Below are 25,321 nucleotides of genomic sequence, written 5' to 3' on the forward strand. Positions count from 1 at the left end.
CCCAAAGAGTCTTTTAACGACTCATACAATTCTAGAAGAAAATTCAATAGAATATATGCTTTATCTTCATCTTTCATCTTCTCATCCACATCCAACAATTTATAGATACAAGCAATTCTCAAGAGACTTCTTCGTGAGATGTTCTTTAGTTTCGCCCATGTATCTGATGTAGTTTTCTCTCTCATAACATTATAAAGGAAGTCATCCGCTAGACACAACTGGATTGAGATATTGACATTCTTATCTAACTAGTTTCATTCTTCTTTTTTACATGGTTTCTGATCGCTTTCCAAGGAGTGCATCTTCCAATCCTTGTTGAACTAGGATGTCATTCATCTTAACTTTCCATAGTTTAAATTTACTTTTACCATAATACTTTTCTATATCGAACTTCATGTTAGATGCCATTGATATCTGACTTTGAGATTTGATCTGCTTCCCAATGTTATATCTGATATCATTTGTTGGGACTCGTGGAAGCACATAAAGCAAAATCTAACAAAGTAATCACAATCGCACAAATAAATCCAACCAGATGGCAATTTAAATTTCATGTGAAAAACCCTTTCGGGAAAAAAACCACAACATAAAGCATCGAGTAATGCACTATGAAAGCAATATATTACAGGAAATAGTAGATCGTGCTGATTCGAACAACCCTTGAATCTCCTTTGAAACCCTAGTTATACCCTTGAACCCTTTAAAACAACTTAGAAAGCCATAATCCCCTAATCCTTGCCCTAATCCCAATTACACCTGGTATATATACTACCCAACCGGAATAGGAAACAAATCGTACACATACACAATTTTACATGCACTTTAATGGGGTCCTTCAATGGCATCAACAAACATTAAGTACCAGTTGATGACTTCAAAGATCCTTCAGTGCCATCGACTAACAACATCTAAAACTGTGCAGCAATCAATTAGTATTTTTTCAGATTTTCTTAATGGAATCCAGCATATGTTGATAGCGTCGACATTTGCTCGATGGGATTAAGTGGTCTCTTGATGACATTGACAGACTTTGTTATAGACATATTTAAGACATTAGACAACAAGTACTTCCAATCAAACATATGGAATATTTGACAAATGATCATAATAAGCCCATTAAAATACACTTTGATAGACAATGAGGAAAATCCAAGCCTACGGGAGCAATAAATGAAAGGATTGCAAACGAGCAACTCAACAAAACTTTTTTTTTTTACCGTATGTTTAGACAAACCAATGTTTGGACCGTTAAAATCAATTTTTTGGCATAATTTAGTGATGCAACTAATAATTACATTATTTAAGATATCATCAGAGTGTATGCAACGAATTACAGCAACATCTTTATTACACATGTAACTCTCGTGCCTTTTCAAAAGGATGACAAAAAAAGGCATTTCCTTTCATGCGGAATAAAAATGTATATTTCACTGCAAAATAAAGTTTCAAATGTAATAAAATAAACATTTTATTAACCTTTGATTTCATTTACCTCCGAATCCAAGTTAGGAAACAATGATTTTGGAGCAAAATCCTTTGTAATCCCTTCAAATACGTTCAAATAAAGTTTCAAATATTGGCAAATGAATGCAAATTGGGTACTACTCCCGCCCTTCTCAGTTTGAAATGGCCAGGGGCTCTAAGGCGCTCACATAATTTATGGGTTTTATCCGCATTATTTGTCCATTTTATGATATCATTTTAGGTTATGAGCACAAAAATTTGATAGATACAAGGCTCAAGCGGACCACAAAATGGGGACTAAACAGTTACCATTGAAAATTCCTTAATGGCCACAAAAGTTTTGGATCAAGCTGATATTTGTATTTTCACTTCAATCTTATGAATAGGTTGGATGACAATTAACCATGAAAGTGCGGATAGTAATGGCCACCGTTGAAACCTTACTACGGCCGCCAAGATGTATATTTTACCATCCAAACTGTTTATGAAGTCATATAAACCTAACTTAAATGGAGGGACAGAATAGAATAAAATTTAGCTTGACACTAAACTTCTCGTACTTCTGTGGCCCACGAGAAAGTTTTCAACGGTGGGCATTTAATTCCCACTGTTTCCTATGGTGTGGTTCACTTGAGATTGGAATCTGCCTACAGTTTTAGATGATGCCCTAAACTGAGCTCTAAAAATGGATGGATTGCTTGGATAAAACACATACATCGTGTGGGCCCATGGAGCTTGGACCATTGCCGATCTCGGAACTGAAGTTGTCACTACCTAATCCGAATTCGTTATTCAGTGCAAGCGTATCAAGTGTCATAGGCCGGCGGAGTGCGAAATAAAGACTCCTCTCCCTCTCCTTTCCTCTCTCGCCTTTTTTCTCTCGCTGCCTTTCCAACACCACTCTCATGAAAAGAAACCCCCTCCGCTCGTGACTTTCAACCAAAACCCCATGAAATAAAACCCCCACTTTCGGACACAAAACCCCACTTTTCCTCCCCTTTCTCATGACTCCTTCCCTCCAAAACCTACCATGCCGCCGTCTCCCCAAATCCTCCGTCATAACGGCGGCACCGCTCCCCACTTCCACTCCACTGTCTCCGTCCAGAAGCTCCGTCGCCTCAGTACTCTGATCCTCGTTCTTCGCCTCGCTTCCTTCTGCTTCTCCCTCGCCTCTGCTGTCTTCATGGCCACCGCCCGCTCCGATTCTGCGAACTGGGTCGACCACGACGCCTTCAGGTATATTGAAGATTTCGACGTTTGAGATTTTTGTGTCTTTGGTTTTTCCTGTTTTTGATGAAATTCAATACGGATTTTCTGTTTTGGGAGAGGGAAAATCGTGATTTTGATGGTTTAGGCTTTTGGGGTGCTTCGTGTGTTTGTCTTTTTCATGGAATTTCGGCTGCGGAGTCGTCATGTAGCGAATGCGATTGTGATTTTGATGTTCTGAGCTTTTGGGTGTTCTTGATTTTGGCTGCTTTTGATGAAATTCCGATGAGGAGTCTTCATTTCGGCGAATGTGATTGCAGATTTCGGTGTTTTGGGCTCTTGGGGGTCCTTGATTTTTGAATTTTTGATGAAATTTTCAACGTAGATTCGTCTTAGTAGCGATTGAGCTCGCGATTTGGATGTGTTGGATTTGTAGTGACCTTTTTTTTTTGTGAAATTTTAAATTTTCGATTGCAGGTTCGTGTTGGCGGCTAACGCGATCGTGGCCGTCTATTCGTTCGTCGAGATGTGGGTTTCGGTGTGGGAGATTTTGAAAGGAGGCACCCTGTTACCGGAGGCCGTACAGGTCTGGTTCGATTTTGGCCATGATCAGGTAAATTTCGGCGATTTTTTTAGAAAATATCGGGCGTTACATATCGTAACGGCCGATATATTCGCTGTACTGGGCACGCGACAAAGCTGTGTGCGCGAGCACAGTGGCAGAGAGTAATGGGAGCGGATTGGGTGTTACACATGTAACACGTTGACGGTGTTTTCCCTGACCGCGGGGCCCACGTGTTGTATATCCACGCCGTCCATCAGTTTTTCCAGTCCATTGTAGGGCAGGGTTCCAAAATTGAAGCAGATCCAATCTCAAGTGGACCACACCATAGGAAACAGTGGTCATTTAAAGGCCACCATTGAAAACTTCCTATGGCCCAGCGTAATGTTTATTTGCCATCTAAGCCGTTGATAAGGTCACACGATATTGGATGAAGGGAAAACAGAAATATCAGCTTGATCCAAAACTTTTTGTGGCCCTCCAAGAAGTTTTTAATGGTGAGCATTCAATCTCGACTGTGTGGTCCACTTGTGATTTGGATCTGTACATTTTTCGACCATGTCCTAAAATGAGCTGTAAGAACTAATGGACGGCGTGGATATATAACAAATGGATTAAGATGGGCCCCACTGTCATGGAAACACCCATCAAGGTGTTAACCGAGTAACAGCTAATCCGCCCCCGAGAGTAATGATTTGAGTGGTCAAATGAACGTGGTTGTCATGGTCACCGTGAAATCGTGATCCGCGCGAGTCTGCAACGTTCTTAGAGGATCGGACCCGTTCATTCGGTGGGGCCACCGTGCGAAGGCCAAGATCACGAATGTACGGATTGAAAGGTTACGCCCATGACCCTAACAATCTGATCCAACGGTTGGAAGAGATGGGCCATCAGATCAGATGGTTAGGATTGTGTGTAATCAGCATCATTTGTAGCGTGGCCATGCATGTTAGGGCCACTGAATGAACGGTTCTAAATCCGACCACTCAAGTTTGACCCTTGGTTAAGAGTGGAGATTGGCGTACCATTATTTGGAGTGCTCTTGCGGCTTATCTTACTGCTAACTAGGGTTTGAATGTTTTTAAAGAGGTCGAATCCTCCTCAACGTTTGTAGAATTTGCTTATTGTGGGCCGTCGGTGAAGTTTTCACTTTATCCCAACCGTTCATCATGTGAGGCCCCTTTGTTCTCCTTTGATCCCAAAACAGGTCCGTACAAGTCTCAGGTGAGCCATAACTCATGCCCGAAAGGTATACACTTATGTAGTGTGGTTCAACTGATCTTTGGAATGGACTAATTTCGTAAGCTTTTAATTAATTATCACAAGACGCATCTTGTGAATGGATTGGATGGTATATAAATACAAGGTCGGCTCCACATTGAATCTATAAGGTTTTAATGGTGGACTCCCAATCCCAACCGTTCCCTATGGTGTGTCCCACTTGAGTTTTGGAACTTGAAGGTGCGCCACGGATTGGATGTGCACCCTACATCACGGTGCCCCACCGGATCAACGGCCCAGATCATGGCACGTGTTTGCCACGCTAACTTTGAGGGAGCTGCATAGTAGCCACTTTTCTACTATTCGTAGGCAACTATTGCTAGAATCGGTCCCACATGTTCGGCAGGAAATTGGATTGCGTACTGAGCAACTCAGTACGCTCTTATCGTACTGCGTAAATTCAGTTGGGCACACCTTGAATTTATGCGATCTATCCACACCGTCCATTCGTTTTTACATCTAATTTAAGGGGTTGATCCAAAAATCTAATCATATCCAAAGATCAAGTGGACCATACCACAAGAAACAGCGGGGATAATGATATCCACCGTTGAAACCTTGCTAGGCCCAACAATGATGTTTATTTGTCATCCAACCTGTTCATAAGATCGTACAGATATGGATGAAGGGAAAAAATAAATAGAAACTTGATCCAAAATTTCTGTGGCCCCCAAGAAATTTTCAACGGTAGACGTTCAATTCAACTGTTTCCTATGGTGTGGTCCATTTGAAGATTGTATGTGTTTCATTTTCTTGTTGAATCCCTAAAATTATCTTCTAAAATAGATGGACGGAGCAGATAAAATATATAAATCATGGTGGACCATACAGAGTTTACTCAGTACGCTAAGCGTATTGATTTACTCAGTACGCAATCCGCTTCCGTTCGGCAGACGGCAGTAGTTGGTAGCTTGGGACGCGAGTTTCTTAAATCGGGTCGCGGATTAGATACTGACAGGTTGAGTGACGTCACCAAGTCATGTGGACCCCACTGTGATGTAACTGTTGTATCCACAACGTCCATTCATTCGGAGATATTATTTTAAGGCATGACCCAGAGAACGAGGCAGATCCAAACTTTTAGTGGACCCCACCACAGAAAACAGCGGTAAGATTGATGCCCACCGTTGAAACCTTCCTAAGGCCCACCGTGATGTTTTTTCTAAATCCAACCTGTTCAAAAGTTAACAAAGACATTAAATAAGGGAAAACACAAATATCAGCTTGATCGAAAACTTTTGTGTCCTTCAGAAGTTTTTAATGGTGGTGTCACTCTCCCCACTGTTTTTTATGGTGGGGTCCCCTGGAGCTTTGGATGTCACTCATTCGTTGGATCTTACCTTAAAATGATATGTACAGATGGATGGACGGCGTGGATACAAAACATACATCATGGTGGGGCCCACAGAAATTGGTGACGTCACTTAATTAGCAGTCTCGCTACTCACCCTGTCAGTAGCCAATCCGCGCCCCTTACGTACTCCGTGGGGCCTACTGTAACGTATATGTGACATCCTTTCCGTACATCATCAGCATCAGCTCATAAAAGGACATGAGCCTAAAAAACAGACCAATCCAAAGCTCAAATGGACCACACCACAGCCAAACAGTTCAGAGAGAGACACCAGCCGTTAAAACCCTCATTAGTTAAAAAAAACAAAATATCAGCTCATTCCAGAGCGAAGGTGGGCCCAAGGAAGGTTTCATTGTAAGCGTCCCTAGCTCCAGATTTCGCAAGGAAGCGGATTGGCTGATGTACCATACACCAGCTATATAGCTGGTGTGGGTACGTCGAAGACGAGCGCTTACGCTCCTCTAGCTCCCCGTTGTACGTACGGTTCAAAGGAGATCAAAGTTAAATGGGCCTCAAAATGATGTATTTATTATATCCATACCATTCATCCATTTTTAGAGCATGAGCCAAAAATTGAATCATATCCAATGGTCAAATGGTTCACACCACAAGGATAATGATTTTTACCAGTAAAACATTTCTAGGGCCCATCATAACGTTTATTTTCCATCCAAGTTATTTATAAGGTCAAAAATACCTGGATGAAGAGGAAAAACAAATATCATATTATCCAAAACTTCTGTGACCCCAAAAGGGTTTCAACGGTGGACTTTCAATCCCTCCTTTTTGCAGTGTGGTCCACTTGATCTTTAAATCTGTCTTATTTATCGGTTCAAGCCTTACGACGAGATCACCAAATGGATGGACGGTTTGGATATAACACATACCTCATGATGGGACCCACAGAACTTGCTGACCTCAATACACCGGCTAGATAGCTGGTGTGTGGTACACCAGCCAATCCGCTTCCATTTCGCAAGGATTGCCTGCCACCGGTCAGAAGCTAGGTGGGGCCCATTGTGATGTTTGGGGAAATTCACCTGTAGCTTTTTCGGCTCATGCCAGGACAGGAGCTCAAAATTGAGGTAGGTACATAAATCAAGTGGGCCACACAGTAGAAAACAATGGGACTGAGTGATCTAACCTAGTTTCTGATGTGGTGGTGACTGTCCCCTTGAGTTGGAACCTTATTCAAGAGGCCCAGTGCAGTGAGATTTGATTGTGTGCTACTGTTAAAAACTAAGCAGTACAAAGCATGTTTAAAATTAGAGTATGGATCCTTTGTTTGTCACGAGTAGGGATTCTATTTTTATTACAACGTGAGTGGGCCACATCATTACAAATTACATTTAATGTAGCAGTGATGATAGCGATAGCGTAGACCTGTCACTGTACTGGAAAACTGAAAATTACTGCTTGTGTCAAGCTGAGGATCCATATCTTTTAATTTAACCTACATAGACAATGCACGTGGGTTGGACCAATCAAATCTCTGCTAGGCTTCACTTCAAAGGTGATGGGGATTCCTGCCAAAGGCTCTTACTGCAATGCTTGTGGGAAATTCACCCGGTCCATCCATTTTGCCAGCTCACATATGAGAATCCAAAGCTCAAGTTGGCCACACATTAGGGAAAATTGTGGTAAGAAATGCCTATGGTTTAAACCTTATTAGGCTCCTCCTTGATGTTTATATATCATCCAAACCAGTCATAAGGTCATTCCCACTGGATGTTAAAAAAAAAAAAAAATTTTATAAAAAACACACTGTTACAATACTTTTGCACCCATGTGAAAACTTTCAATGGTGGTCCTTGAATCCCCACTATTTCTTCTCATGTGGCCCACTTGAGTTTTGGATCTTCCTTTTTCTGCTTCTCATGTCTTAAATGAGTTGGGAAAATGGATAAACAGAGTGGATTTCTATCAAACATCACCTTGGCCCCACCTACATATCCCTGTGCAGGATTGGATGTGAAAGTCTTTCAATGGTACGGACGCAGGGATGTTGAAGTCCAACAGTAGGCATTTTTCTACCTAATTTTTCCAATGGCGTGTGGCTCATGCTTATTTTAATTTTTCCAAGTTGATTGAGTATTGGGTCTGCCTTCGTTGCCTCACGGTCTAATATAGATGGGAATATTCAACAGCTTACGCCGCTCCCAGATAAAGCCAAGCTCTGTGCGGACCACAGCTATATTAAAAATAAATAAATAAAAATAAAAAGGCCCAACCTTTGTGGGCCCCACCATGTCGTACATATAAATCCAATCTGTCCTGCAGGTGGGAACCTTTATTTGAACTTGTACATAAAAATAATCATCTAGATTTAAAAAAAAGCTCCCATGGACCACACTGACGTGTACGATGCACAATTGTTATGAAAATATCCATGTTCACGTCGTGTGGCCCACCTGAATTTTGAATTATGCTAGCTTTTTTATCTTCATTTCATCTTGGTGAGTTACACCCGATGAGCGGGTCTGATGAAAGATACACAGCCTTATGATTCCATGCACAAACCTATGGCTGGCATCCTATCTCCGTTCTTCTGTCTGATCTGGCCACTTCAGTTGAAGATGTGGATGATTTGTTTTTTCTCAGCCCTTACAGCTAAGGATAGAACTGGATGACGGACTGGATTTTACATATATACGACTGGTGGGCCCCACAGCGAGGGTGTTTTACACTGTGTGATACAGGAAAATCTCGTGAGCCCTACCTGATGTATATGTTTTATTCACACCGTCCATCCATTTTGTCCCCTCATTTTAGGCACGAACCCAAAAAATGAAGCAGACCCAAATCTCAGGTGGGCTATAGCACAGGAGATAGTGGTGATTGAATGCCTACCGTTGAAAAACTTCCCAGGGCGAAACGTAGTGTTTATTTGCCATCCAACCTGTTGATTAGGTCATTCTGACCTGGATGAAGGGAAAACCCACGTATCATCTTGATCCAAAACTTCTGTATCCCCCGGAAGTTTTCAACGGCAGGCATTTAATCCCCACTGTTTCTTGTGGTGTGGTCCACTGGAGTTTTGGGTCTGCCTCATTTTTTGGATCATGCCCTAGAATGTACTGGCAAAACGGGTGGACGGCGTGGATAAAACACCTACATCATGGTGGAGCCTACAGAGCTTTTCCAAGTATGGAGTCAGTGCTGTCGGTGGCGTGTGATCCACTACACAATTCAAATCCCCACGTGAAACAGGTGTCGTGGAGGATTCCGGTACAAACATGTGCTTGGGGCAAATGATGGAATAAGGTGTATGGCACACATGGTGGGCCCCACAGCTTTTTTTTTGTTTGTTGTAGGAACAATCGGACAACGAATACGGTGGTCCGCGCGGGATCACCGTTCATTTCCTCGGACAGCTTTTCCACGAGCTTTCCGATGAATACGTATTAAAGGCGTTGGATAGCCGTACGTACGATACGGTACGATACATGGGATTTGTTTTGTTTTGGTTTTTTTCAAAAGCGGATCTGGGCCGTTTTGCAGGGCTTCGCGTATCTGCTCCTATCGGCGAACGCCGCGGGAACGTCGTTGGCTCGGACTATGAGGGGAGATGACACGTGTACGGCTGCGAGCGCGTTCTGCGTACAGTCCTACATCTCTATCTCGCTGGGATTCGCAGCCTTCTTGTTTTTACTAGTCTCTGCGCTCTTCTCGGGCTTCCGAGTCGCTTGTTTTCTGATAACCGGCTCTCGTTTCCATCTGTGAAAGAGGAAAAAAAAACAAGAGAGATTCTTTGTAATATAAATACCATATTTTCCATCAGCATGCCACTTGTGTAGGACATCTGTACCGTCAAAATGGTATGCCCCACCCTGAAGATGAACCTTGTCAAAATTCAGGATGATCTGATTGCTAGATGGGCCACACGTGTATGTTAAGCAGACCGTCGGTTGGGCCGGCTGTTTTCATGGTGTTGGTGTCATGCACGAATGGGATGTTGGATGGAAAGATGGTACGGTGCACCACGTTGTGGTACGTGTGCTTGTATGTGATACGTTCTATTGTATTATTGTGGGTTAGCGATTTTAATTTACTTATGTTTTTCTTTTTTCCTTTTCTTTTCTTAAATTGTTAGGGAACAGAGATATCTTAGATTTGTCTGGTGTGTGTGGAGCCCACCTTGATATGGGCCATTGATTTGAAGGGCACCACTAAGGATGAGTGATTCCTGGAAATAGTTGCAAATTTGGATATCTTTATCCATTCAATCAGGGCCCTTAACACCCAGATCCATAGCCCAACTGGCAGACTGAGTGGAGATACTTCGTTTCAACACTTGAGGTCTTGGTATCGATCCCTAGCAGGGGTGGCTAACATGGAGTGTGTGTATTGACATGGGTGTGTACTAACACGCTTACCCAAAAAATAATAATAATAATAAATCAGGGGCCTTAAAATGGACGATTTAGGGTTTTTTTTTAAAAAGGAGTATTGCAATGGCTCAGATTCTAAAGAAAAAGTAGAGCTGGGCATTGAGTCGGACCGAGTTAGGGCTGACCCGATTCGATTTGGTTTTGAAATAGGCCCAACCCGAACTCGACTCGGTATCGAGTCCAGCATGCCTAGACTGATCTGAATCCGGGTTTGGCCTGGACTAATCCGAACCAAGTCCAACTCAGTCAAAAGTACCGAGCCGGTTTGAGTTGGCATTGAGGGGGGGAGGAGGCTGCTAGACTTGGAAGAAGAGGGAGGGAAGGAGGGAGGGAGGGAGAGGAGGGAGAGGAGGATGGTGATGGTGGTGGGTGATTACCGGGCTTGGAAGAGGAAGGAGGGAGGGAATGGAGAGGAGAGAGAGAGGAGGAAGGTGGCGATGGTGGTGGGTGGTTGCCGAGCTTTGGAAGAGGAGGAGGAGGATGAGGAAGGGAGGGGGGGAGAGGGGATCTAGAATTAGGTCAGGGTTGGGTGCAGCATATAGGGTTAGATATGCTTAAAAATTAGAATTTAGTATTATATATATACCCGAATTTGAATCGAGTCGGTTTCAGATGGAATTTTGGGTCGAGTTACTTGGTAACTCAAAATCAATTTTAATTCAGGTTGGGTGAGGCTTACTTAGTTTGGACCAACTCACTCATTCGATTTGGATCGAGTCGGGTCTGAACGAGTTGGACGAGTCAAGTCATCCCATGCCCGGCTCTAAGAAACAACAATGGTTCAGATTCAAAAGAAAATGGTCAAAGATCTAGCGGTTAGGATTTTCCAGAATGGATTTTAGGAATCTCCCATTCACTATATTGAAGCCAACGGTCACGACAAGGGGTCCCACATTGATGTATGTGTAGTACATCCCGTTTTCTTGATCAATTATGTAGATGTAAATCTCATGTTGACCACACTACGGGAGGCTGGTGATTGACCATTAAAAACTTCTCGTGGGCCAAAAGAGTTTTGTATCAAGTTGATATTTGTTTTGTTATTTTGTTATTTTCCCATCCCTTCATCTAGGTCTGTATTACCTTATCAACTGGCTGATGGCCAGTAAACTTTATGGTGGGCCTAGGAAGTTTTTAATGGTGGACGTTAAATCACCACTTTTTCCAGTAGTGTGGTCCACCTGAGATTTGTATTGTGGATATACAACGCATACATCAATATGGGCCCCACGGTCAGGGCCGCACTGTGTTGGGTGAGTCTAAGGCGCACCTAATCCGCTCCCATTCTGGTTGCTGTATTTTGGTCATTCTGACCGTTGATCTGATGATCCTTGCTGTGGATGTAGAGTGCCCCTTAAAATCTACTATATTGGAAGTTCCTGCCATATGGATCGTAGATTTATTTTCTAGGTAAATCTGGAGAGCTGATCCAAGGGTTAGGATTTCCTGAGTATGAGATTTTTGAGCCATTCTCCTTACACAATGAAGCCTATCAAATCAATGGTCTGTGTCACTGAACCATGGGCCCCACATGCATATCGAACATAACGAGGCCTTATCTTTAATCCTGTACACTGTCACAACAACTTAATAGTGGAATTGTAGGGTCACATGATGATGATTATTGTATGATAGAGATGGACGGTGTAGCTTGATTGAATCTTTATTGTGCATATTAGGTGTAAGGTATAAATCAATATTTATATTATATTCGGAAATTCCCACCAGAGTCAATGGTCCGTGATGTTTCCAACCTGTCCCATCTTGGGGATTCACGCTTATTTGAGTGGAAGCCGATTAGGTGAGCCAACTCACCCAAGATGGTGCGGCCCTGACCATGGCCCACCTTGATGTATGTGTAGTATATCGACACCGTCCATCTGTTTTTTCTGATTGTTTTAGGACATGAGGTAAAAAATGAAGTTGGTCTAAATCTCAAGTGGTTTCCTGTTGTGTGGTTCAACTTATATTTGTCTCTGATTAATGGTTTGCCTTATGCCCTGAAATGAGCTGGAAAAGGGTTGAACGGCGTGGATATACTACACGTGCATCAAGGTGAGCCTCAATGTTAAGGTTGCATCGTGTTGGGTGAGGCTGAGGACGCCTAATATGCCCGGCATCACCCAAGAGAACCCCTACCGTGGGGCCCACCTTATGAATATATAGTATACTCACACCATTCATCCACTTTACTAATCGTTTTAGTGGCATGAATATACTACATATGCATTGAGGTGGGCCTCACGGTTAAGGCTGCACCGATGTTGGGTGAGGCCGAGCCTACCCAAGAGAACCCGTACCGTGGGGCCCACCTTGATATATGTATATATTCACACCATTCATCCACTTTATTAAATCATTTTTGGGCAGCATAGATATACTACACATGCATCAAGGTGAGCCTCATGGTTAAGGTTGCACTGTGTTGGGTGAGGCCGAGGACACCCAATCTACTCGGCCTCACCTAAGAGAAACCCTACCCTGGGGCCCACCTTGATGAATATATACTATATTCACACCATTCATCCGCTCTATTAAATCATTTTAGGGCAGCATGGATATACTACACATGCATCAAGGTGGGCCTCACGATTGACGCTGCATTGTGATGGGTGAGGCTGAGGACACCTAATCTGCTCAACCTCACACAAGAGAACCCCTACCGTGGGGCCCACCTTAATGTATGTATAGTATATTCACACCATTCATCCACTTTATTAAATCATTTTAAGGCGGCATAAATATACTACACATGCATCAAGGTGGGCCTCACGGTTAAGGCTGCACCATGTTGGTTGAGGCCGAGAACACCTAATCGGCTCAGCCTCACCCAAGAGTACCCTTATCGTGGGGCCCACCTTGATGTATATATAGTATATTCACACCACTCATGTGCTTTATTAAATCATTTTAGGGCAGCATGGATATACTACACATGCATCAAGGTGAGCCTCATGGTTAAGGCTGTATCGTGTTGGGTGAGGTCGAGGACACCTAATCTACTCGGCCTCACCTAAGAGAACCCCTACCTTGGAGCCTACCTTGATGTATATATAGTATATTCACACCATTCATTCAATTTCTTAAATTATTTTAGGGCATGAATAAAAAAATGATACCCATCCCATCTTAAGTTAACCATAATATAAGAAATGGTGGTAATTGAGCATCGTATCATTAAAAACTTCCTAGGCCCCATCATAACATTTATTTTCCATCCAACCTATTGATAAGGTCGCACAAACTTGGATGAGAGAAAAAAAAGAAAAAAAAAAAAGAAGCTTGATCCAAAACTTTTGTGGCTCGTAATGAGTTTTTAATGGTCAATCACTACTGTTTCTTATGATAAGGTTCACCTGATATTTGGATCTGTTTTATTTTTGGACTCATGCCCTGAAATGATTTTTCAAAAAAAATGAACAGCTTGGATATACAATACATACATTAAGGTGGGTCCCATGGTAAGGGCCACACTGGCTTGGGGGAGTTTGGGGCTGCACCTAATCCCCTCCCACTTGAGCTGCTTTCTCTCTTAGTTTAAGGATGGAACCTGAGGTTAAAGGATACTGGACCCCATCAATCAATTCATACATAAATATATTATATATACTTATCTTTCTTTGATTTTGCCTTGGGGTCATCTGGTCTTATCAGAGTCATTGATTGGACAGGTTCGGTCTAGGAGGGTTCAATACAAGCTTGACCTATTTACTTAAATGGATCATGTATACCTAAGCAAATTCATTGGCTAGGATTGGCTAGTTAGCTCATGGGTCAACCTCACCCATCGCCGCCCCAACATGTATCCACTAAATGTGAAAGTAACACATGATCTGATAATGTTATTAGTGGCCATATCTAGCCCGCGACAAAAAAGGTGGACCACACCATAATGATCTCCTAGTGCAAAAATCAGGCTGATCAACTCCATATGATTTCAAAACCAAAGCACCGCCTATGGTATCATGGCCCTTTATACATGTATGGCCCACTCAATGAGTGGATCATTGACTGATCAGCCTGATTTCCTGAGAAGGTGATCATCTTAGTGTTACCAACTAAGGTGATGCCAGACTCTTCATTAAGTTGGCTGTTCCTCTGGACATGGATTTCCTTTGCACGAAGTTCCTGTGCTGGGAAGCTAGGTAGGGCCCATTGTGATGTTTGTGACAAATTCACTCCATTCATTTGTTTTGAGAGCTCATTTTAGGACATGCAATAAAAATGAGGTGGATTCAAAACTCGAGGAGGCTGCACAAGAGGAAACAATGGGAATTGAATGACCACTATTGAAGCATCCGTGTGGCCACAAAAATTTTCTATCAGGTTAAGTTTTTTGTCTTTTCAGTTCATCCCAGTTAGAATGACCTTATAAATGGTTTGAATGGCATATGAATATCAAGTTGGAGCCAAGGAAGGTTTCCATGTGGTGGACATTTCTTTCCCTCTGTTTTTTTCCCTCTCATATGGCCAACCTTGTTTTTGTTGCATGTCTTAAAATGAGCTAGCGGAACAGATGAATGGGTTAAATTTCTCACAGACATTATAGTGGGCCTTACCTGGCTTCCCAACATAGGAACTTTTTGTAAAAGGCTTGGCAGGAAATCCATATTCAATTAGGGCTGTCAATGGGCCAAACCTAGGGTAAGTCTCGGCCTAGATTTTGAACTGTTTTAGGTTGGGCTGTCGGGCTGACTCCATTAAAAATTCTGATTTTCAGGCCGGAGTTCGGCTCATTGACACCCCTATGTCCAATGTTCATTAGACGGTGGTCCACCCAATCAACTCATCTAGCGGACCACACATTTACCTTCTCATACAATGTGTGGTACGCTTGTTAGGTGGATCAGCTCGATTCTGGTAGATGGAATGTAATTGTCAGACCATCTAAAGAGTGGCTAGGATCTTGCGTACCGGTGGATGGTTGACCTGTGCCCTAATGTTCCATTCATCATTGTCATCAAATCTGCCCATCCGCTCATCAGGCGGGCCAAACTCTCGGGATGCTTTAATGCCTTAAATAATAATAATAATAATAAATCAAATATTTCCACTCCTTAGTGGGTCATATTGCACAATGAATGTGGACCATTAGTTTATTTTGTTGATTATCTATTTATTTGTATGAGTATAGAAAAATTTGGGTCATATTGGGCTAGCCTTATGAGCCGCTTAGATCTAGCACTCACACATTGGCAATTTAGCACATTTGAGTTGCAAGTACTGTAATTGCAAGCCCACATAAGATATACGTGGCCCATTGGCACAGGGATGATCTAAGGTTACTCTAAATTAGAGGTGGGCCGACTTGACTCGTCGGATCCGATCCGACCTAAACCGAAAAGCAGCGTCGGGTTGGATCGAGTAGACCCACTCAGATCCAACTGCAAAATGAGTCGAGTCCGGGTCAGTAGCCAATACGATCCGGTCGGGTAGTATAAAGTATCTTTTAAGAAAAAAAAAAAAACTTTTACCCATCTTTTATATTCGAACGGCAAACCCTAACCCATCCCTACTCATGCAGCGCCACATCCATCTTGATCCGAATCCAGGCCACTCAGCAACCCAGCAACCTATCTTCTCCGTTCATCCTTCTCCATTCATCGGGTAGGTTCCCTTTATTTATTTATTTCTCTGTTTATTTTCGAGCGGTGGCCCGCCAAGTATGGACTCTTAATTTCTCTCTCTTATATTTTTGCTCCAAGTGATCTTAATCTCTCTTTTAATTGATTTTATTTCTCTCAAATATATTTTAAATATATGTAAAATTAGTTATTTAATGACTTAAGATAGTTATCCTTAATTTTTTCTTCTTTTTACAATTTTTTGAAATTTTTTCATTTTTTTTATTTTTAAATTTTTTTCAAAAATAATAATTAAAACAGACTTGATCCAAATCATACCCAACCCAATCTGACTCGGTTTTTCTTATCGAATCGGACTTGATTCGCATTAGGCTAGCAAGGAATCAGATTGGATCAAATCAATCCTGCTGGACTTGGTCCCGGATCAAATCGACTTCGGGTCAAGTACTTGAAAAAATCAGATCAAGTCGAGTTGGACCTAATCCATCCGACTTGACTTGATGCCCACCTCTGCTCTAAATGGAAGATCTTAGGTACCTCATATGAAGTGTGCTTGTTTAAGAGGAAAAATTATTTAGTAATTATGAAATCCATGAGGTTTTCGATGCCGGCAAGTTTCTTGGGTCTCATAATGATGTATGTGATTCATGCTGTCCATCCATTTTACCATCTTGTCATAGGGCATGATCCCAATAATGAGGAAGTTTGGAAGCTCTAGTAGACCACGTCACAGGAAATAAGGTGGCCAACTATGTCCACCATTCAAAATTAAAACCTCCGTAGGGCCCAATGTGTATCTATCATCCAATGTGTTCATAAGATCACATTAACTTGTAAAAAGGGTATATACAAATATCAACTTGGTCCAACATGTCCGTACCTCCTTAAAATTTTTTCAACATTAGGTGTTCAAATCTCTTCCTTTCTTATGGTATGCCTCAATTGAGCTTCAGATCTACCTTTTTTTAGGTTCATGCCCCAATGAATTGACCGAATAGAAAGACAACATGGATAAGATACGAGCTTCATAGTTGGCTCCACGAGTTTTATACATGGAAATTGTATGGATGGTTTGGCTAAAGTTGGAAGCCCTGCAAACAAACGAGCTCTTTATCAACATGATAAATGATGCAATTACGAGGGTAAATGTTTTTATTTATTTATCATGAATTACTTGGTTTTTTTTTTTTAAAATAAAAAAAAACAAACAAACAAACACCCCCCTAAAATCCATATGTATTGAAATCCTTAATTGCATTTGACAGCTTATACTCGAGGTCAGCTAGAATCTAAAACTTGTGTTGCTTTAATTGAAATGCATTGAAATTTTACAGGACATTCACATGAGTCTAAATTTGGTTAAGTAAACTTCAATACTTTAAATGAGCATACATATGAGATATTTGACTGGATAATTGTATAAACACGTTGAAATGTATACTTTCACAAAAAATAGGAAATTTCAAACCTTACGTTGGCCATAAATTTAAGGATCTTAAATAACCTAATCATCCATTACATGGCCAATGTTTGAACAGTTTAGACCATTCTACTAGTATGATTTTAGTGATATAATTGATAATTGGATTGTTTAATGGTGTCATAAATGTGCCAGGTAGGATTCTCCTTTATTTTAAAAAAAGATGGCATCTTTTCATTTACTACTCTTCATACCAAATCTTAAACAATTCAACGCCCATCAAAAAATAACTTTTCATTAATTTCATTTCACACCAGCAACCTTACTTTTCAAATGCACACCAATTCACACCTGCCAAACAGATCCTTAGTCTAAAAAGGTGGACCTTGGATGCCTGATCTGTACCATCAACTAGACGGTTAGAAATGAAAACAGCAAACTGTCCAAATTTCAGAAACAAACGTCCTAATCTGAGGAGTCCAGTCCACATGCTTTTAGGCAATGGTCCATGAAGTTTAAATGCTTTGCATCAATGCGGATGGTGACACCTGAAGGAAACTCTCTAATTGAAACATTTTAATCCTTTGATCATATAGTTCTCTCTAAGAACCGTCTGGTGTGACTTTTGTTTAGTGGGCCATTGATCGACTCTACTGATCTAAGAACTTTCTGTCACCCCTATCCTGGTGGGGTCTATCATACAAATAGTTTGGATCATTGAAGGATGATCCAAGATCCAACTGTTATGGAACCTATGTTAAGAAACACAGTACATCCGGATGTATTGTAGCAAACCTTTTGTAAGTTCTAAGGGCCCGTTTGGCCGGTCGGATTGGAAGGGATTGGATGGTGTTGGAAGGGATTGGAAGTTAAATCCCTGGATTGGCCGGGCGTGCCAAACAGGGTCGGTGATTTGATCCCAATCCCATGGATCTTAAGACAATCCACTGACAACACCATCATTACCTTTAAATCCCATCCAATCCACCCTAGTCTGTTCAAATTTGCCTGGGACGTGTTTGGTTCGAGGGATTGGAAGGGATGGGAAGGTTTAATCCCGGGATTGGTCGGGCGTGCCAAACAGACTGGATATAGCAATCCAGGGATAGAGCAATCTGATGGATCTCAAGACAATCCACTGACAACACCATCATTGCCTAGAAATCTATGCCATCCACCCTAGGACCATTCAATCCCTTCCAATCCGCCCGGCCTAACGGGTCCTAAGGGCGTGTTTGGCCGGGCGCTGGATGTGGGATTAGGTGGGATTAGGAGGGATGGGATCGGCAATATCCTGGGATCGGCATGACGAGCCAAACAGATCCGGTGAACTTTGTCCCGGGATACGAGCAATCCCATGGATCTTAAGACAATCCACTGACATCACCATCATTACCTTAAAATTGATCCTATCCCTTGGTTGGATGGATTGAAAGGTAAAATCCCAGGATATGCAGGGCATGCCAAACAGACCAAGCGAACTTGTCCGGGATATAAGCAATCCCATGAATCTTAAGACAATCCACTGACACCACCATCATTACCTTAAAATTGATCCCATCCCACCAAATCCCATGGGATCGGTCTGGCCAAACACGCCCTAAACGGCTTGCGTCTAACCGCTGCCGTCTCTAGGCACGAACGGGCAGTTCTGTGGATGGGCCCACCTTGATGTATCTGTTTATCCACGCCGTCCATTCCTGCTCTCGGATTATTTTAACTATGTGAACAAAAATGAGGCAGATCCAACGCTCAGGTGGACTCCACCGGGATATGGATTGGGTACAACACTACCAGGACCTAGCTAGAGACGGACGGTTCAGTCCGGGGCTCTGTGGGCCTGCTGTGATATACATGTTTTATCTAAGCCGTTCATCCATTTTAAAAGATTATTTTAAGAAATGAATCCATAAAGAAAATAGATTAAAGAATAGTGGACCGCACAACATGAAGTAGTGGTGTAAATCAAACACATACATCACGGTGGCCCCACGGAGCCCATAACAGGACCGTCTGTCTTAAACTAGGTCCTAGTTGGCTAGTACCCTATGAGACCTAGACTCACCAAAATGGTGTAGCCCTTACTGTGAGGCCCACCTTGATGTATGCATTTTGTTTCCATGCCGTTCGTCCATTTTTCCAAATCATTTTAGGGTATTATTCCAAAAATGAAGTTATTAAGTAGAACATGCTATAGGAAACCGTGGTGATTGAATGCCCTACCATTAAAAACTTCTTTGGGCGCACCTTAATGTTTACATGGTGTTAATTTGCCTTCCATTCTGTTGATAAGTTCGCGTAAGCTTAGCCGAAGGGTGGGAAAAAACAAATATCAGCTTAATCCAAAACTTTTATGGGCCATTAATGGTCAATCAACACTATTTCCTATTATATGGTCAACTGATAATTGGATCAGATTCATTTTTGGTATAATGCCCTAAAAATGATATGGAAAAAAGGATGGATGGCATGGACACAAAATATATACATCTAGGTAGGCTCCACGGTAAGGGTTGCACTTGCACTGTCTTGGGTGAACCCAGGGTCTCACCTAATCCACTTCCCCGGAACACAGATTCGGTGGTGAGCCTCCCTTACCCAGCTCGGCACTAGTCCGTGAGGAAAAAAGCTATGCGGGCCGTAAAATCATGTGTGATTTATCCATTTCATCCATCCATTTTTCCATATCTTTTCAGGGCATGAGCCCAAAAATGAGACAATCCAAATCTTAGGTGGACCACACCATAAGATATAGGTTGATAGAGCATCCACCATTAAAAACTTTTCAACGTCCACCAAAGTTTTGGATCAAGCTAATATTTGTGTTTTCTATTCATCTGTCTGTGTGACCTAATCAATCGGTTGGATAACAAACATTACATTGGGCCCTCAGAAATTTCTAATGGCGGGCATTCAATCACCACTATTTCCATAGTGTGGTCCACTTAAAATTTGGATTTGCCTTAATCTTGGGTTCACACCCTAAAAGCAAGGCCGTCAATGGGCCGGCTTAGGGTAGGTCTCTGCCTGAATTTTAAACTATTTTTAGCTCGGTAGAAGTTTTTGTGGCCCAAAGAAGTTTTTAACAGTGGACATTAATCACCACTATTTTCTGTAGTGTGGCCTACTTAAGATTTATATCTGTTTCATTTTTGGGATCATGCCCAGTTGGATATAAAACACATAAATTGAGGTGGGCCTCACAATCACAGCCACACCGAAGTCGAGGTTTCCCGGTTTACCTGACCGAGTCGAACTCGGTTCGAGTTAGGATAACAAGGATTCGGATCGGATCAAGTCAGATCTGCTGTACTCGGTCCCGGATCGGATTGAGTTCGGGTCAAGTACTTGAAAAAATCAAATCGAGTCAAGTTGGATCCAATCCGGTCTGACTTGACTTGATGCCCACCTCTACTCTAAATAGAGGATCTTAGGTGCCTCATCTGAAGTGTGTTTGTTTAAGAGGAAAAATTATTCAGTAATTATGAAATCCACGGGGGCTTCGATGCTGGCAAATTTTGTGGGTCTTATAATGATGTATGTGATTCATGTGGTCTATCCATTTTACCATCTTGGTATAGGGCATGATCCCAATAACGAGGAAGTTTGGAAGCTCTAGTAGACCACATCACAGGAATATAAGGTGGCCAACTACGTCCACCATTCAAAATTAAAACCTTTGTAGGGCCCAATGTGTATCTATCATCCAACATGTTCATAAGATCACGTTAACTTGGAAGAAGAGTATACACAAACATCAACTTGATCCAAAACTTCTGTAACACCTTAAAAAGTTTTCAACATTAGGTGTTCAATTCTCATCCTTTCTCATCGTATGGTTCAATTGAGCTTCGGATCTACCTTAGTTTTAGGTTCATGCCCCGAAATGAATTAACCGAATAGAAAGACAACATGGATAAGATACAAACATCATAGTGGGCCCCACAGGTTTTATACATGGAACTTGTATAGGTGGTTTGGCTAAAGTTGGAGGCCCTGCAAACGAACCAGCTCTCTATCAACATGATAAATGATGCAATTACATGGGTAAAAAATTATTATTTATTTATCATGAATTACTTGGTAAATGAAAATACACACACACACACACACATACACACAAAAACCCCCTAAAATCCATAAGAATTGAAATCCTTAAATGCATTTGACAGCTTATACTCAAGGTCAGCTGGAATCTAAAACTTGTGTTGCCTTAATTGAAATGCATTGGAATGTTATAGGACATTCACATGAGTCTAAATTTGATTAAGTAAACTTTAATACCTTAAATAAGCATACACATGAGATATTTGACTGGATAATTGTATAAACCCATTCAAATATATACTTTGACAAAAAATAGGAAATTTCAAACCTTAGGTTGGCCATAAATTTAAGGATCTTAAATAACCTAATCATCCATTACATGGCCAATGTTTGAACAGTTTAGATCATTCTATTAGTATGATTTTAGTGATATAATTGATAATTGAATTGTTTGATGGTGTCATAAATGTGCCATGCAGGATTCTCCTTTATTTAAAAAAAGGATGGCATCTTTTCATTTACTACTCTTCGTACCAAATCATAAACAAATCAACGCCCACCAAAAAATAACTTTACATTAATTTCATTTCACACCAGCAACTTTACTTTTCAAATGCACACCAATTCACACCTGCCAAACAGATCCTTAGTCTAAAAAGGTGGACCTTGGATGCGTGATCTGTACCATCAACTAGTCGGTTAGAAATGAAAACAGCACACTATCCAAAATTCAGAAACAAACGTCCTAATCTGGGGAGTCCAGTCCACATGCTTCTAAGCAATGGTCCATCAAGTTTAAATGCTTTGCCTCAATGCGGATGGTGACACCTGAAGGAAACTCTCTAATTGAAACATTTTAATCCTTTGATCATATAATTCTCTCTAAGAAGCATCTGATGTGACTTTTGTTTAGTGGGCCATTGATCGAATCTACCTATCTAAGAACTTTCTGTCACCCCTATCCTGGTGGGGCCCATCATACAAACAGTTTGGATAATTGAAGGATGATCCAAGATCCAACTGTTATGGAACCTATGTTAAGAAACACAGTACATCCGGATGTATTGTAGCAAACCTTTTGTAAGTTCTAAAGGGCTTGTGTCCAACCGCTGCCGTCTCTAGGCACGAACGGGCAGTTCTGTGGGTGGGCCCACCTTGATGTATCTATTTATCCACGCCGTGCATTCCTGCTCTCGGATTATTTTAACTATGTGAACAAAAATGAGGCAGATCCAACGCTCAGGTGGACTCCACCGGGATATGGATTGGGTACAACACTACCCGGACCTAGCTAGAGACGGACGGTCCAGTAGAGGGCTCCGTGGGCCTGCTATGATATACATGTTTTATTTAAGCTATTCATCCATTTTAAAAGATTATTTTAAGAAATGAATCCATAAAGAAAATAGATCAAAGAATAGTGGACCGCACAACATGAAGTAGTGGTGTAAATAAAACACATACATCACGGTGGCCCCACGGAGCCCATAACAGGACCGTCTGTCTTAAACTAGGTCCTAGTTGGCTAGTACCCTGTGAGACCCTAGACTCACCAAAATGGTGTAGCCCTTACTGTGAGGCACACCTTGATGTATGCATTTTGTTTCCATGCCGTTCGTCCATTTTTCCAAATCGTTTTAGGGTATTATTCCAAAAATGAAGTTATCAAGTGGACCATGCTATAGGAAACAGTGGTGATTGAATGCCCTACCATTAAAAACTTCTTTGGGTGTACCTTAATGTTTACATGGTGTTAATTTGCCTTCCATTCTGTTGATAAGGTCGCGTAAGCTTGGTCGAAGGGTGGGAAAAAACAAATATCAGCTTAATCCAAAACTTTTATGGGCCATTAATGGTCAATCAACACTATTTCCTATTATATGGTCAACTGATAATTGGACCAGATTCATTTTTGGGATAATGCCCTAAAAATGATATGGAAAAAAGGATGGACGGCATGGACACAAAATATATACATCTAGGTAAGCTCCACGGTAAGGGTTGCGCTTGCACTGTCTTGGGTGAACCCAGGGTCTCACCTAATCCACTTCCCCGGAACACGGATTCGGTGGTGAACCTCCCTTACCCAGCTTGGCACTAGTCTGTGAGGAAAAAAGCTATGTGGGCTGTAAAATCATGTGTGATCTATCCATTTCATCCATCCATTTTTCCATATCTTTTCAGGGCATGAGTCCAAAAATGAGACAATCCAAATCTTAGGTGGACCACACCATAAGATATAGGTTGATAGAGCATCCACCATTAAAAACTTTTCAACGGCCACCAAAGTTTTGGATCAAGCTAATATTTGTGTTTTCTATTCATCTGTCTATGTGACCTAATCAATCGGTTGGATAGCAAACATTACATTGGGCCCTTCGAAATTTCTAATGGTGGGCATTCAATCACCACTATTTCCATAGTGTGGTCCACTTAAAATTTGGATTTGCCTTAATCTTGGGTTCACACCCTAAAAGCAAGGCCGTCAATGGGCCGAGCTTAGGGTAGGTCTCTGCCTGAATTTTAAACTGTTTTGGGCTCGATAGAAGTTTTTATGGCCCAAAGAAGTTTTTAATAGTGAACATTAATCACCACTATTTTCTGTAGTGTGGCCCACTTAAGATTTATATCTGTTTCATTTTTGGGATCATGCCCAGTGTGGATATAAAACACATAAATTGAGGTGGGCCTCACAATCACAGCCTCACCGAAGTCGGTGTTTCCCAGTTTGCCTGACCGAGTCGAACTCGGTTCGGGTTAGGATAACAAGGAATCGAATCGGATCAAGTCGGATCTGCTGGACTCGGTCCCGGATCGGATCGAGTTCGGGTCAAGTACTTGAAAAAATCGAATCAAGTCGAGTTGGACTCAATCCGGTCTGACTTGAATTGATGCCCACCTCTACTCTAAATAGAGGATCTTAGGTGCCTCATCTGAAGTGTGTTTGTTTAAGAGGAAAAATTATTCAGTAATTATGAAATCCACGGGGGCTTCGATGCTGGCAAATTTTGTGGGTCTTATAATGATGTATGTGATTCATGCTGTCCATCCATTTTACCATCTTGTTATAGGGCATGATCCCAATAATGAGGAAGTTTGGAAGCTCTAGTAGACCACATCATAGGAAATAAGGTGGCCAACTACGTCCACCTTTCAAAATTAAAACCTTTGTAGGGCCCAATGTGCATCTATCATCCAACATGTTCAGAAGATCACGTTAACTTGGAAGAAGAGTATACACAAACATCAACTTGATCCAAAACTTCCGTAACCCCTTAAAAAGTTTTCAACATTAGGTGTTCAATTCTCATCCTTTCTTATGGTATGGTTCAATCGAGCTTCGGATCTACCTTAGTTTTAGGTTCATGCCGTGGGATGAATTGACCGAATAGAAAGACAACATGGATAAGATACAAACATCATAGTGGGCCCCACAGGTTTTATACATGGAAATTGTATAGGTGGTTTGGCTAAAGTTGGAGGCCCTGCAAACAAACCAGCTCTCTATCAACATGATAAATGATGCAATTACATGGGTAAAAAATTATTATTTATTTATCATGAATTACTTGGTAAATGAAAAAAAAAAAAAAATACAAAAACCCCCTAAAATCCATAAGAATTGAAATCCTTAAATGCATTTGACAGCTTATACTCGAGGTCAGCTGGAATCTAAAGCTTGTGTTGCCTTAATTGAAATGCATTGGAATGATATAGGACATTCACACGAGCCTAAATTTGATTAAGTAAACTTTAATACCTTAAATGAGCATACACATGAGATATTTGACTGCATAATTGTATAAACCCATTGATACGTAGACAAAAAATAGGAAATTTCAAACCTTAGGTTGGCCATAAATTTAAGGATCTTAAATAACCTAATCATCCATTACATGGCCAATGTTTGAACAATTTAGATCATTCTATTAGTATGATTTTAGTGATATAATTGATAATTGAATTGTTTGATGATGTCATAAATGTGCCAGTGGGATTCTCCTTTATTTA

At 41.4% G+C, this 25,321-nt stretch overlaps 1 protein-coding gene across 1 annotated transcript; it reads left to right on the plus strand.

Annotated features, from left to right (window-relative positions):
• Positions 1–2,328: 2,328 nt before the first annotated feature.
• Positions 2,329–9,644, plus strand: LOC131252952 (CASP-like protein 4C1). Its single transcript, XM_058253749.1, has 3 exons — positions 2,329–2,700; positions 3,148–3,283; positions 9,369–9,644. Exons 1-3 carry the CDS (start codon positions 2,495–2,497, stop codon positions 9,588–9,590), a joined length of 564 nt encoding a protein of 187 aa, XP_058109732.1. The 5' UTR covers positions 2,329–2,494; the 3' UTR covers positions 9,591–9,644.
• The last annotated feature ends 15,677 nt before the right edge of the window (positions 9,645–25,321 follow it).

This window comes from Magnolia sinica, chromosome 8 (assembly GCF_029962835.1).
Source record: "Magnolia sinica isolate HGM2019 chromosome 8, MsV1, whole genome shotgun sequence".
Lineage (NCBI taxonomy): Eukaryota > Viridiplantae > Streptophyta > Magnoliopsida > Magnoliales > Magnoliaceae > Magnolia > Magnolia sinica.